Source organism: Xiphophorus hellerii, chromosome 17, assembly GCF_003331165.1.
Source record: "Xiphophorus hellerii strain 12219 chromosome 17, Xiphophorus_hellerii-4.1, whole genome shotgun sequence".
NCBI classification, from domain to species: Eukaryota; Metazoa; Chordata; class Actinopteri; order Cyprinodontiformes; family Poeciliidae; genus Xiphophorus; species Xiphophorus hellerii.
The window spans coordinates 17,244,032-17,258,992 of record NC_045688.1 but is presented as its reverse complement, the minus strand read 5'-3'; the positions used below and the strand labels follow the sequence as shown (position 1 = coordinate 17,258,992).

Sequence of the window (14,961 nt, the reverse complement as noted above, 5' to 3'; positions counted from 1 at the left end):
CTAAATCCGGCCCTGCTCACTGCACTCAAATGATTTCCACTCTGCTCATCTTGAGACTAGCACCAGTTAGTTGGACCTCTGTCAAATTAGGTCAGTCACTTTAAAGGGGGTGACTGTTTATGCAACCCCTTATTTTATGTTAGATGTTATGTTTTTAGTTGCCATATTGTTGTAGAAATCAGTTTTCGCTATGATACTTGAGTTATTTTTATTTAAAAAAAAGCCCAATTTTGTTAATCCTGGTTGATTTGTAAAGGCAACAAAAGGGTAAAACATCCACGGGGGTGAAATACTTTTTTGTAGGCGTTGTAACTGAACTTTAACCATAAGCTTAAATTGTGAAGTTATACAAAGCTAATTACCCTATGGATGAACCGAAAGCATGGATGGACAGGTTTTCCTTTGTCCATGTCCCAACCGGAAACGCTCATAATCTGGAAAGGATTTTTCAACTGTGGCAGCTTAAAGGGTTGTCGAGCCTCTGAGAGATGTGGAAAATTTACAGCAATATCCTCTGGCACACCACAGAGCAGGCGATGTTACTTAGACAGGAAGCTGCAGCAGCCAATACAGTCTCTTTGACAGGAGAAATCCTGATCCTGTAGGGTTTGCAAAACTGGCAAACCCTGCAGGATCAGGATTTTTTCCAACAAGAATCATAAGTAGGGTTTAGTTAGTGGCCTCTAGTCCAGAACTTGTGATCTGTGGTGACAAGTTTACTGAATTGTGAGTTTTTAAGTTGGTAGCAATTTCTCATCCCTATAAATAACCTTTACAGCAAAAAAAGAAAAAGAAAAAAATCCAACTTTCCTACCCCCTTTAAACGACAGCGTTGGGATTTCTGCCGGCCTGAATGGCGGGTAGAATTTCTTCGGACATAAACACACATATGTAAATGCCCCAACAGTGCCGGAGGTATTTATGTCAGCAGCTCACACTGGCGTCACTTCAGGTCCCCGCCGGCTTGGAGAGCTTCGGACAAAGACGTCCCTCTGTCTGCTGTCTGTCAATCCAATATAGCCGTTGGCAGTGACTCTGCTTCGTTATTACCTTCCCACAGTTTAAAAGTGGCTCCTGAACAAAGACACTTAGTGAGGGACTGAAATGAGCCTTGCCCCTCCTCACTTTGGTGAGGCAGCGAGAAATTAAATGAATTGCAGGAGCCAGGAAGGTAAAGATGTGGCACGGTTAAACTTGCGTAGAAAGTTGTATACTAACATGCCACAGTTCAGGTTGATGGACTGTATAAGACACATTTGCCACAATTATTGCATCAACCCTCAATCCATGTTTCTGTTACATGGAAACATTGATTTTTATTCATGATATTCAGACAGGAAACAGGCAGCAACGTGTTAAGGTTAGCAATCTAACCCCAGATAGCTGGTTCATGGACTAATAGCCTCTGAACATGTGGGTCTCACTCTACCACCATGCCAGCAATGTCACCTTGTATGACATTTTAAGTGAAACTTTAAAGGTTGGTCTATTAGTGCAGTAAAAGTCGATTTAGTCAGTTCAACAATGTTCCGTGAGTTTTCCATTGGTAGATCAAGGTTTTCAGTGCGTTTCCAAAACCTTAGAAATGGCTTTGGAACCCTTTGAAGACAGATTGATATCAATGACTTTGTTTTGGGGCCATAATGTGTCCAAAAACACATCTTTTATTCTACTTTATATTTTGTCAGGCAGGTTCTGTTAAAGTGGAATCTTCGTTCTACAAGTGTGGCAGCAAAAAGCTAATGAAACTGAAACAAAAAATGCCTTTAATATTCACTATAAGTTTATTATTTAACCAGGGAGACCATTACTGTTTTGCTTCTCCTGCAACTTGAATATGTTTTTTTCCCCCCTTTTCCTGATGCATTTTTTTTGACTGATCTGTTAAAAATTAATTCACAAGCCAACGAGTAAGCATTTCCGTCTGCAACTGCGATGAAGGCTAATCACTGGCTGGAAACAAGATGGTCGTGTCTAATTGGGCATGTGAAATAAGCGCTGGCGTATGAGTCTTGTCAACATTGCAGTTACGTTTCCACAAATTAGTAGTTGCCATGGAGATTAATATTAATGTTTTTGGAGATGGGCACTTTGGAGGTAGGTTCCTCACTATGTGGATGTGAATATGGGTGGAAACATGGGCTGGAATGTGGGAACGTGGGTGGGCCAAGAACGAGGAGGAGCTGTACTGTAGTTGACATTCCTGGCTAGTTTACACTAGTTCCTCCGAAGTCTCTCAGAATATTTGATCGTTGCGGGTTTTCCAAGTCCAGTTGACGCTGTATGTGCTCTTCCGCCACAATTGACGAAAACGTTTGGACCTCAAAGTTCGACCACGGAATAGTCAACTTGCAGCTCAACTTTTCGCCAGTATGGTCTCGCTGAAAATGGTGGTTGAGGTGTTAACGTAAATCCACGGGCCAATCAACGAATGCAGTCTGCTGCCAATCAAATGGCTTGTATGCAGTACCCGGCTTGGTTCGGCTTGTGCCACCCCTGAGGTGGTTCCAAAAAATGGGGGAGGAACTGCGCAGGATGGAGACAAATCTGGCCCGGGTTGACTGGAGAAGAACAGGTTAAAGCCACACCCGTGGAACACACACTCTGTTATCAAGTCCTGGACTAGAGGGGACTTTGGTTTGCTTGCAAAATATAACCTTAGAGGTTTTCCTGGGTGAACCTGGCCCATAGTCCCCCTGGTTACACTAATTAAAAGCTCCAGGTCACTTTACACTGTCTGCTGCAACAGTGACGTAGGCTTTTTAGCTTGTGCCCTATTTACCTGGGCAGATTATCTTCTGTCAGTTGAAGCTAAAGCTGTTAGTTAATGGAGAGAGAAAGTACCTTCGTGCCTCTGTGTATGAAAGAATGCTAACGTAAGACGTACATGGTGTGTCTAAATGGTACTGACTTCATGTTCGTAAATGAAAACTCCAGAGGTTGTAGGCAACATACCCAGGGCTTCATGTGTTTGCTTGGGGGACATCTACTACGCAAGCAGAGACAGAGCTGAGGGGATTAGGTAATCAGTTGTGGTACAGCGCGTCAGCGAGTGGCAACCGAAATAGATATGCGGATGGGGAGGACACAGAGGAATGATGTTTGAGGTCAGATCACACAAGAGAGCATCTGGAGCAGAGGGAAAACAAAAGCTGAGGAAGGGACACGTGGAAGGGGCACGTCGGCCGTCAGCCACGAATGCCATCATTCATTAGCTTCAGGTCCAACTTTCAGCATCTGGTAAAGGCTGACTCAGATTATTTGTATTTTGGTGCATTGTTTATTTGGAGTGTTTCAGATCTGTCATGTCCAACTTCGAGACATTTCTAGAAGTCTTTTGAGTTGTGAGTCAGAGAAGGAGGGAATAAAGGTTTTTCAGAATGCATGTGATGGAAGAAGCCACGTGTTTTTAGACTTTAAATTGGTATAAATGTGTTCAGGTTGAACCACGAAGAAGAATGGAATATTCTGTAGTACGTCGCAAAAGTACAGCTTGAACTTTTCTACATTTTAGCAGGTTGCAACCGCAGAATGCAGTGCATGTTTGATTTCTGATAGTCCAGTACAACGTGGTGCGTAATTGGAAAGTAGAATAGAAATTATACTTGCAATACAAACATTTTCATCAATAAAAAGTGTGACATGGATTTGTTTTCAAACACCTTAAGCCCCCGTTTTGCAGAAGCACACAAACCCTCTAGGCAACCTGTTCCCCTCCTCGCCTGTGGTGGCGCTGTTTCTTTTTTGTGTTGAAAGAAACGACACAGAAGCCTCTGAAGAAGACACAGAGTTCACAAAATGTTAAACAGTAAACTGACACTGAAATCCTACAACCAGATGTTATTAGTTGTAGGGTTTCTCTTTTCTCTTTGGTAAAAGACCAAAGCTAGCATTTCTCTCGCTAGCGCTAGACTCGCACGTTTGTTTTGTGTGTTTGCGTTTACCCAGAATGCCCTGTGCTTTCGCTTGCTTCCTGCTTTCCCACTTTCAGTCACGTGTATTCAAATCACACCAGAGTTCATTTCAACCTTATTGAGACTTAGATTTGTAGGCAAATCAGAGTTAGATTACGGATTCAAACCCCCCCAAATTAACCAGATTTTCTAAGCAAACAAATTGGAGTTGGAGTCGGTTGCTCTGAGTTTTATTTAGGAGTATCAGAGTGAAAAGACCTGCACACCAAGAGATTTGGGAAAAGTATGATTTCCCTCCACCACTCTGTTAGCTTGCCTTCTAAAATCCCATTAATGTTTGTAAAAGTTATTGGTAGCAGCTCGGCAAAATGTGGCAAAAAATAAATAAATAAAATAAAATAAAAATCAGGTTCTCCGGGTTTATCTGTGAAAAGTTTGTGGGAACAAGGTCTAATCTTTATTTAATCACATACTAGTCCAAGTGACTCTCCTCACAGAGACAAGTGGGGATAGTCATGAAGAAGAACGCAGCAACGTGAATGTTTGGTTGGCACTACCGGGTTGCCGGGGTCGGATGTGTCGGAGTTGCATTAGTGAAGCAAGAGGATTAGGCAAATAGAGCAAAGAGCTAAGTCAACACACACACACACACACACACGATGCTTGAGCTGATTTCAACCACTTGCTTTTGTCATGGACACACAAATTGGTGTGAAGGAAACGTTCTTTAAATAATATTGGCATGAGTTTTAGTTTTTATTACTGCTGCTCCCCACCAGTAGCTTCAACCCACAGGGAGATTTTGTACCTTTCTCTGGCCACTAAGGTATGGAATTGGGAATGTTCTAATTTATGTGATTAATTATGTTGTTTTTCTTAATCTAAACACAAATTATTTTTAGTGCTTTTCCACCTACAGCCTGTATACGCGTCTCACTCTACTGCTTTTTTCCCTTTTGTTTTAATGAAGTAGGAATGATGATGTTGCAAAAAAAGAAGTCTCCCACATCACTTTTTGTTACATTGCATTTGAGGCTGTAGCAGGAACAAGATGAGCGCCATAGAAGCTCGATTGCCACTGACTGTTTTGACAGTCACTCGCTTCTGGATGCTGGAAATTGAAAGTGAGACTGAGGACATCACTTACTGTGGGGTTATTTTGCATAATAATTACCCAATATTATTATGGGTGATAATAATTTGCACAGTACATAAAATGTACTCATGGAACATTAAAATGTCAACACAGTAACTCAACGGGAAAGCAGCGTACCCATTCACAGTAGGTCATTTTGAATTCCACACCACTGATCCAAGTGTGCACGCACTATTCAGAACAAGCATTCTTCAAAAGTGACACCTGGGGTGCTGTGGTGGCACAGGGGCAAAGCACGACCCACGTATTGAGGCTTTTGTCCTCGTGGCGGTGGTCGCAGGTTCAATTCCCGGCCCGCATGTCTTCCCCCTCTCTCATTACCCTGTTTCCTGTCAAACTACTTCCACATAAAGGCCACTAGAGCCAACTAAACCTTAAAAATAAAAGTGACACCTAGACCTCAAAGATGTGACAAGAGTATTTTTTCACCAAAATCCCCCACATTTCTCCACTTGTAGACCCTAGATGAGTCTTCAGCCTGAGGAGAGATCTCCAGAATCGATTGCCCGGAGCTATCTTGTCCACCTCAAGCTCTGAGGATTTCTACAGCAACTGTAGTCATTTGTAACGCAAAAGAGCAGTTTCCTACACTGAGTTACTGCATCAGGCAACGGTCCAACTCTTTCTGTCTTCCATAGGGTGTGTGTTACTCTGACCCTACCCTAACCATAAGGCACAATATGAGAGTAGCACTCATCAAATTTATAACAAACTTTGAGATGGCTGTAAATACGTGACAAAGAAAATTCCAGCCTTTCCCCCACTAAGTATAGACGAAGTCCAAGTTGCCAGCAGTGCGTATATGAACGTGGGAATCAGTTCTTGAATGTGGCTAGCATTGCTTTGAGTGGTTGGAGAACACAACACAACGCAATCGATTGTCTACTGTTGTATGCCAACAGCTTTAGGTTGTTTTTTTTAACTTGTGTGACTTAAACATGTGGCATGAGACAATTTGTTTTATGTGTCCTCTTTGCAGTCATGACAAAACAGCACTCTGTCATGTTACTTTTTAATAAAAATAGATCAAGGCAAAGCAACAAAAAACACTAAGCACCCCCGTATCGTTTAAGATTTGCTTCTTTTTATTTCTACAGTGACTAAATGATCCGTTTGCTGTATTCTTTGGTTGATGCAACAATCTGGTGGTGGACTTAAATAAAATCCCAAAACAGTAACAATAAATGGGGATTCACTGCACAGTCAGATAAGCAATACATGAGCTCCCCGTTTGCCGAAAAGTGGAACGATAATTTACTCGGATGCATGTCACCTCCTTTCAGTTTAATATCCTGATCTCATTCAGATGCAAATTTCGGTCATTTTTATCCTTTTGGGCAGATTTTAGATACGTCAAACACATGAAAGACAATCCTAGTCTGTTTTCAGCAGCAGGAATTATGGAGGTGACGCACAGACCTACAAAGCACACCCAATTCCTACTGAAGTAATGATATTTTGTGACTGAAAAATCAAAGTGTGGAGAGTCATTCTACAAGTTTACATTTTTCAACTCCGCTCCGCTTTATCTGCCTCGCCAGTTTCTGGCTCTGGACTTCTAGGCGTTCTGTTCCCTAGTTAACTCTGTTACTGTTTGTTACTTGTTACACCATGTAATGCTGCAAACACTTCAAAATCATCAGTCCTAAAAGGTTCTGTCCCAGATACTGGATGTAGGCTAAAGACCCTGGTCGAATTTGATGCAAAAATGATTGATAATCCCCAATGAAATCACTAAAACCAGAGTTAAATGAGGATTTGGCAGACATTGTCTTCATGGTTCACGACAGTCAGTAATGGCATTTCATACCGTGTGTTATCCCAGAGACACAGGTTAGGAAGAGTCCAGAATGCGACGGTTTGCTTAGCGACCATCTACAAATTCTAGTAGGACAAAACACATAAACAAAAAACTTCTAGGTGACCCAAACACTGAGAATCAATACTGAATTTGGAAACTACTCCAGACTAATAAGGTTCCTCAGATTTCATGAGATTTTTATTGACGGCATAGAAAGATGTGGGTCTTTCCAAGATGGTGGTTTGAATTGACGAATTGGCAAGTTGACATGGTGACCAGAAGCAGGACATTTACGCCTAGAAATCTCCGAAGTGAATGCGTTCAAAGCAATTCTGCTAAGAAGACTGGGCCAAAATTCTTCCACAAAGAAGAAAAAGACTCACTTCAAGGTATCGCAAATCCTCAATGGCAGATTGTTCTTGCAAGCGGCGGCGCAGCCAGCTATTATTTTGAGGAGGCAATTACTTTTTTGGGGGCCAGGTTCGCTTGAACAACTTTTTTTCTCATGATAATGAATCTGCATTTTGTATTTACTCCGGCTATCTTTGTCTGATGGTAAAATTGGTTGGGTGATCTAAACAGGAGCAAGGAAAATGAAATAAGAAATATGCAAGGGAACAGAAACAAATCCATTTAAAAAAAAACACAAAAAAAAACTAACAGCCTGCTCATTTTTTCCCAGTGCTCTATCCTGTATCCCTATATGCACGTGTCTGGTGTGTGTGCTTTGACATGACCGCCATCATCTTTGCACAAGATCACGGGATCGTCTCTCTGGCTGTCTCTAGCATTGCAGAAATCCTCCCATCTGTCACTCCTAATCAGCAGAGAGCAGCCTGCATGTTCACAGGGTCTTACAGTGGGATGACATAGGCCCACACACACACACGCACACACACCCACAGATTACATTCATGCTGACACAGTAAGTCATAGAGCGGAATCCTGCTCCCCTCTGGCTATTACTCATTATAGCGACATCTGGAAACACGAAAAAGCCATTAGAACATTTACAATCTGCACAAAACTTCCTTATTTATGATACAATTTATTACTTGTTTTTACAGTATGAATATGACGTGAATTATGTAAATTCGAGCTTTGCAAAATCGTAATGCAATATTGCTACGCAGGCTGGGTCGGCATCAAAAATGGATTTCAATCTACTCATCAGTTCGTCCATTTGTCCATCCAGCAGTCATTGGGCGAGAGGCGGTATCTACAACTTGCATAGATCCTCAGTAATGTGTGTATATCCACTATAATTTTATAGAAATCTTACATATTTTCAAAAGAGGAAGTTGTGGAAATGAGAAAGGAACTAGGACAGTTAATGACAGGTGAGTGGATGCAGTTGGGGAAAGAGGGTGATGGAGGTAAATGAGGAAGTGATTAACAGCTGGGAAGGGTAATAGTGGGATGAGGTGAAGGGAAAAACAACAACAACAAAGAGAACTAAAAGGGATAAAGAAACCTGAACTGAACAGTAAACCGAAAGATACACTAGCCAAAAGAAACAAATCTCAAACGCAATGAGACTAAACTGACACAAGGGATAAACTAAAGAAATAACCAATAAATGATCGTAATATATACATAGATGAAACACCAAGTCCAAGCACTAATACATCATAACCCAGTTTTAAAACGCCCATACTTTCTTTGACATCTTGTCATAATGACTTCCAACCGCAAGAACGGTGGAGGAAATCATTATTACCCATTTTACAGCAATACCTGGTATACCTTGATGGCGCTAGCTGTCCCATCCGCTTTACAGCGTAAAAATAAAAACAAGGGTCCACATGATAATGCTTCGTCTTTGTTTCCCTTTCAATCAGGTATGTCCTGTGTCCCCGTCCTGCCACCTCGTCGGGGCTCCTTCTACGTGGAGAGAGGAACAGGCATGTCGGTGGGCAGTGTGCTGGCCTTCTGGTGCAGAGAGGGATACCAGCTGGTCGGCAGCGACAAAATCTCCTGCCATGTCAAAAATGGCAAAGCGCAGTGGAGCAACTACCTACCCGTCTGCGAAGGTGCATAGATCCACCTTTTAATGGGTTTATGTATACTGTGTTATTAATGGCCAACGTCATTATCTCATGGCTCAGCCTTGAAGTCAGTCCAGTCCAGATGGAAAACAAATGATCGGAAGTGTTATTATAAGCATGCTTTATCCTATAACAGCGATCCCCAGACCAGAGGACCGTGGACTGAGAGTGGCTGTGTTGGCTTCAGTTGTGAGTGGCATCGTCATTTTCGCCATGTCCTTGTCCTTCCTCGTCTGCTGCCTGCAGGAGCGATCTAGCCGGGACCGTGCCAAGAAAGACTGCCGGAGCAGGTGGGCTTGGACGTTTGGCTGAGAGACATGTTGGTTGTTCTCTAGTTAGCTGAAAGACCTTTGTCTTGGTCAGACGCAGAGAGAAGAGATCAGGCCGCCGCAGTGAATGCTGGCTGGAGACGGAAGAGGGAGAGTGGGAAGCCTTCCCTCCACCAAAGATTTTCCACCTGTCCCAAAGGATGGACCCCCGACTGGCACCCGACAGTCCCCTTTACCTGACAGGAGGCCTCAATGGATACGAGAACAGAGGATACCAACGGTAAACCATCTTTACAAACCAAGTCAAAATGATTGTAAAGTTTACATAAAATAATATCCAAACTCAAGATTTTCTACACCTGAACATAGTGTATGATAAACTACTTTATCATACACTACCTTGTTGTCGCACTTACACTCAATACATTTTAGTTTTAGACAAACATAACCTCAGTAAATACAAAAACTGTTTCTTACATACTGTCATCTCTCTAAAACAAGTCATGTGTGCCAAAAGATTATTTAGGGGGGGAAAAAATCACTTTTGGCAATAACTGGTGTAGGCCATTATTTTAGGAAGGAGACAATATGCTAAAATATTAGATTTTACTCTTTGACTGCTAATGGACAAATCTCATTGGCATTTTATGATTTGTTCAAAAAATGTGCTTCTACACTGGAGTTGTACACTAGCTATTACATTCAATCATTATTAGGGACAATGGTTGTGACCATGGTAGGAGTCTATTCCACACTCTGTCACTGAGTCCTTGGACAAGACACTCCACCCACCTTGCCTGCTGATGATGGTCAAAGGGCCTACCTCTATCAATGTGCCCCACAGCAGCTGTAGCTACTATCCAGTAGCTAATGGTAGCTTTCTACCATTAGCAGGTGACAAGCTTGAATTGAGGAATGACTTAATGCAATGTGAAGCGCTTTGGGGTCCTTTGGACTTGATATAGAGCTATGCAAGTACAAGCCATTTACCATTTGAGTCTTGGAACTTTAGACACTTTGAACTCCAATATTGCATTGGCTTGCATTGACTAACAGTGTTCTTCTCGTTGTTCTGTGTCCTGTTCAGGAGTCAGGAGAGTCTGCTGAAGACCTCTCTGCCTGGACTCTACCGTTCTGAGTCCCAGCTGTACCCACACGTCGTCCTCCAGAGGGTTCCTACTCCTACTGCACCCTCTGCTCCTTCCGCTCCATCGGCTCCCCTGTACCTCCACCTTCCCCCGTCTACTTCGGCAGGCTCCTCCCCAGCCCACACCATTACCCAAAGCCAGCCCCGGATCATGGCGCAGTACCCCACGCCAACGTATCCGCCCAACCCCAACACAGCTGTGCCTACTTACCACCACCCAACACCAGCTCCTATTTACCCCAACCCTAACCCACCACCTCAGAGGCCATGGCAGTAGCTTTGTCTTCTGTTGTCCTGCTCTACAGGGTTCTACAGGTTCTAGCTGGCTATGCAGAAGAAGAGCAAAGAAAGAAAAGGCCCGAGTCACATTCTGAAGAAGTCCTTTTAGGTTTTCTTATCCCCGTTTTCTCTGTTGAAAATGCCCTGCTCCAAAGCAGACATGAAGGAAATGCAGCAAACAACAATGTACTCCTTGTTACTGCATGCTTGAAGCACTTTTCCTACCGCCAGCACTTTACCAGTGAACAGTTGAGTTTTCTTAGTTCTACCTGAAATGTTGGTCATCAGCGAAAACTCTGCTTTCTTACAAGGAACACTATCAAGCCAGTAAACAAAGGACCTTGGGTTGGGGTTGTAATTTGTGCACTAACCTCATTTGTAAGAGAAACCTGCCATAGTAGGTGTGTTTAGGCAGCTCTAAGCCATTTAATGTATTTTCTATCATTAACTGCTTTTAAAGAAGATCCCTATCAGCCTTTTTTCAGGTGTTGCTGATCTAATTAAGTTTTAACTAAGTGAAATTATGCTTATGTATTGACTAGAGCTGTGAGTAAGTTAATGAATGCAGGTCTTCTTAATATTCTTGTGCTTTCTGGTCCTATGACTACAACCGGCACTGTGACTGAAATGCTGCTGTTGTTCCAGCCACTAAGCAAATCTATTTTGCACTATTTGTATGGATTTCAAAATGTAGCAAGAGCTTCTCAGCTGATCTTCAACACCAAAACACTTCAGTTAATGTTTTCTCTGTGTGTTATCTTACAAAAGTCAGCACTCGAGTGCTTGACTAACTAGACATTGTGACATTCCCCAACAGGGGGATCGTGATTTGCTTAGATCGGTTATATAGAGCTTTCTTTGAGAACCAGAGTTCAACGAGTAACCTATATATTGAAGATGATCATTTTTAAGATAATCTCTGGCTTTATATAATAAAAGTGGTGTAAAAGATTGCAAATCTATTGTTGATCCATTGTAAACTCTGTTGAGTTTGTGTATAAAGTCTAGCCGTATAGATACAGTCCCTTGCAAAAGTAAACATACAGTCTCTCTTTCAGCCTTCCACATTTTGGGTGGCAGTGAAGTACAATTTCACAACTGTAATACTTTTGGGGTATCTGCTAGCTTTGTGTCTGCCCTTCTGTGCACAAATGCTCCAGCTCAATAGGAATTGGGAAGCAAGCCTAGGATTTAGGTCGGGACTTGACTGATCTAACGAATAAAAGTGCTTTGATCTAAACTGTTCTGTTGTATTTCTGGATGTATGTTCAGGATGATTGTACTGCTGGACGGTGAGCAAGTCTTTTGCAGCCTCTAAAAAGTTTTCTTCCATGATTGCTCTTATACACTTAGCCTCTATCCATCTTTCCTTTAACAGCGACAGATTCCCTGTCGCTGTTAAAGCCGCATGAATCTGGAAATGGTTTGTTCAGGATGTTGTGCGATATTAAACCTCTTCTCCATTGTCAACTTTCAGTCTAGCCGGTTAATGTCTGGTTTGGGTCTAGCCAAATACCTGTTGGCAGTGTGTTCCTCACTATATGGGCAGGAATGTGGGAATGTGAGCGGGCATTAACTCTGGTCAATATGTCGATAATATAATTTTGTCTTTCATTATATTTGTTTGTTACGGGTTGTTCTGAACCATTGACGGAGTAAGCGCTCTTCCGCAAGTACCGCCTATGCCTGTCCAGTGACATAGAACTACGGGCCAATCAACGTGCTACCAAACGAGTCGCTTGCATTCAATACCTGGCATGACCCGGCTAATCCAATCCCTGACACGAATCTGTCTGGAACTGACTGGGAAAGAACCAGTTAAAGCCACGCCCATGGAGAAGAGGCTTTATCAGTCTGACCAGAATAACTTCGTCCATGTTTCCTGTGTCCCCTACAAGAGTTGTGGCGATTACTTCCTTCTTGTCGTTCCTCCATAAAAGTCTGTTTGTGCTGTATTGACTTATAATTATTCTGCTGACAGATTCTCACAGCTGACCTGTGGATGTCTGCAACTCTTCCAGATTTACCACAGGCCTTTCATTAATCATGCTTCTCTACTTAATATTTTCTATGGCAACACATTTCTGCCAAAAACGCTGAGGAGCGAATTAATGGGCTCTTTGCACCTCAGCTTCTGCGTTCGGGAAAAAGCGGCTCAATCTTTTCCGATCTATTGAAAATGACTCTTTACACTGGGTGTTTGCAGGACTTGTCCAAGGTAACAATTAATGATGTACATCGATCCGAAGCCCCAACAAGTAAGCTGGAGAAAGGTTTTAAGATGTACGCCTCGTTATACACTCACAGATACAAAGGTGAGTTTTACTTTCTTTAAACTTTGTGGCTAACATTAGCTTTAGCTTATTCTAGTAGGCAATATTCTTGGACATTTTTCTTGTAAAAACATGCTATTTAAGTATCTAAACATTTTTCATCCATTCTAACGGACAATGTTTTTACCTTATGTTCAAGTATATTATGTGCGTTTATTGTCGTTAGTGTCAGAGACCAAGTAACGGGGATTTTACGGTTCAGGCTTTTTGCTTCTGAAGCCTGAGGAACAACAAGCCCATAGCTTAACAGTAGAGCAGCTCTGGTGTCGGAGTTCTAGTTCAGCTGACGGTTCAGGTTTAAAGTTGTTGCTTTTAGAAAAATATGGCCGTGTTCCTTAAGGTCTCCGTGTTATTTCGCTTTATTAGTTTTGCATGCTTCTTGTGAAGCAGGACGGTGTTTACAGCAGCTCTGGTGCGGTCCAGTCTGGCTCTGGTCTGCTCTCTCGTTCCCATAAACTCTCTTTCAGGCTGAATACAGAAGTGATTCCATGGAAATAACACAGGAGGCTCCTTTACCTTCTTCTTTAGGCTGAAGAAGAAGATCTGGAGTGAAGTGAAGGCTGTAAACTTTGCTGTACAACATTAACTTTAACTGGTAGCGACGAATATTTACAAGCCATCGTCTTCTTAATTCAGGACCGCTTGGAAATCCATGAAAACTTAAAAGCCCATTAAATTAGGACAACAAAGTGCATAAAATTGTTTTATTTGCGTCTGAAATACGACTTTGTCTTTTCTAGCTGTCAAGGACACTCAAAGCGGAAAAAAGAGAGCCGCATTTGCGCATGCGGTTGTGACGTCAGCGCGGCAGGTGCAAAGAGCCCATTAATTAGTAATAATTGTTTTACCACTTGGTGTGCTGCATTCACGGGTCTGTGAATAAGCGTAAATGTCCCTGGTCAGAGCATGCTCTGTTGATTAATAAATGATGCTCTGTTGTGTTTCCTTAATACACTCCTCAGGGTTTTTGGCAGGAATGTGATGCCATATTCTTCTTACCTGGCCAGCCATTTTATTTGCAATTACTAAAAAGCTAAATTTGACACAGGTGGACTTAATTAGATAACTTCTTAAGGCGATTTGTTCCTTTAAATTTCATAATTAGTGTTAGAGTAAAGAGACTAGATGCAAAAGACAACATTTTCTCTGTAAAACTTTTTGCAAAGTCTTGCATTCTTTTTCTTCCACTTTATAGTTATACCCTACATTGCTCTTGGTTTTCACATGAATTCTCAATGAAACATATTAAGGTTTGTGTTTATACCATTATAAATGTGGAAAAGTTCAAGGGGTTTAAATACTTTTGCAAAGCACTGTAGGTAAACTCCATAACCTTAAGCTTTGTTTTGTCCTATTAATAAAAGGTTTCTGTTTATATTGTAGGTTTGTGGTGCCTTTCTATCCTAAAGAAAGATATAAAACTAAAGATCTTAAACAAAAAGATACTAACATTCATGGAAAAACCTCACATAACCTTATATTAAAGCAGAACGTACGGCGCCCACCGTAAGAAAGGCTTACAGTGTTCAATTATGCTGCATAACTGACCAGTACAGTTTTGCGTGGGAACGCAAAAGAAAAAACTTCCCCATGTCCCCTAAGGGGCTCCGTAGAATACAACATACGAACAACCGAACGTATGTATTTTCATCGCAAAATATGTCCAGTCTCCATTAGTGCTCTATTTATATGACACATGCCAACATACAACATGAATCGATGTTGTTTTCGAATTGATGGGAGAATTTCATTTCTGTTGATTTACAGCACAAGCGAGCGACGCGTCATATTTTCAACATTTTGAGGATCCAGTGTGTCACAAACTGCTGTTTGTTTGCTGGTTGGAAATATAAAACAGATTACATCTCGATCCCAAACACTTAGCTTATTTTCTTCCAACCCAGGAATCATATTTGCAAACGTGAATTCAGACGCCATCTTATGACAGATAAAAACAATCTGCAAGACAAGGCACATGAAAATAAACATGCTGACCACATAAAGCATCTGAGTG

General features: G+C 41.9%; 1 protein-coding gene across 6 annotated transcripts in view; it reads left to right on the top strand.

Annotated features, from left to right (window-relative positions):
- The window catches only part of LOC116736808 (sushi domain-containing protein 3), a 41,800-nt gene extending 29,946 nt beyond the window's left edge, over positions 1 to 11,854 (top strand). For 5 of the 6 annotated variants that reach the window (XM_032589594.1, XM_032589596.1, XM_032589595.1 and 2 more), the window contains 4 exons: positions 8,713 to 8,904; positions 9,056 to 9,209; positions 9,283 to 9,468; positions 10,276 to 11,854. In XM_032589594.1, the coding sequence (XP_032445485.1) occupies positions 8,713 to 8,904; positions 9,056 to 9,209; positions 9,283 to 9,468; positions 10,276 to 10,612 (869 nt within the window). In that variant the 3' untranslated portion in view covers positions 10,613 to 11,854. The remainder of the gene's footprint in view (positions 1 to 8,712; positions 8,905 to 9,055; positions 9,210 to 9,282; positions 9,469 to 10,275) is intronic. The other variant, XM_032589592.1, reaches the window with a different exon arrangement.
- The last annotated feature ends 3,107 nt before the right edge of the window (positions 11,855 to 14,961 follow it).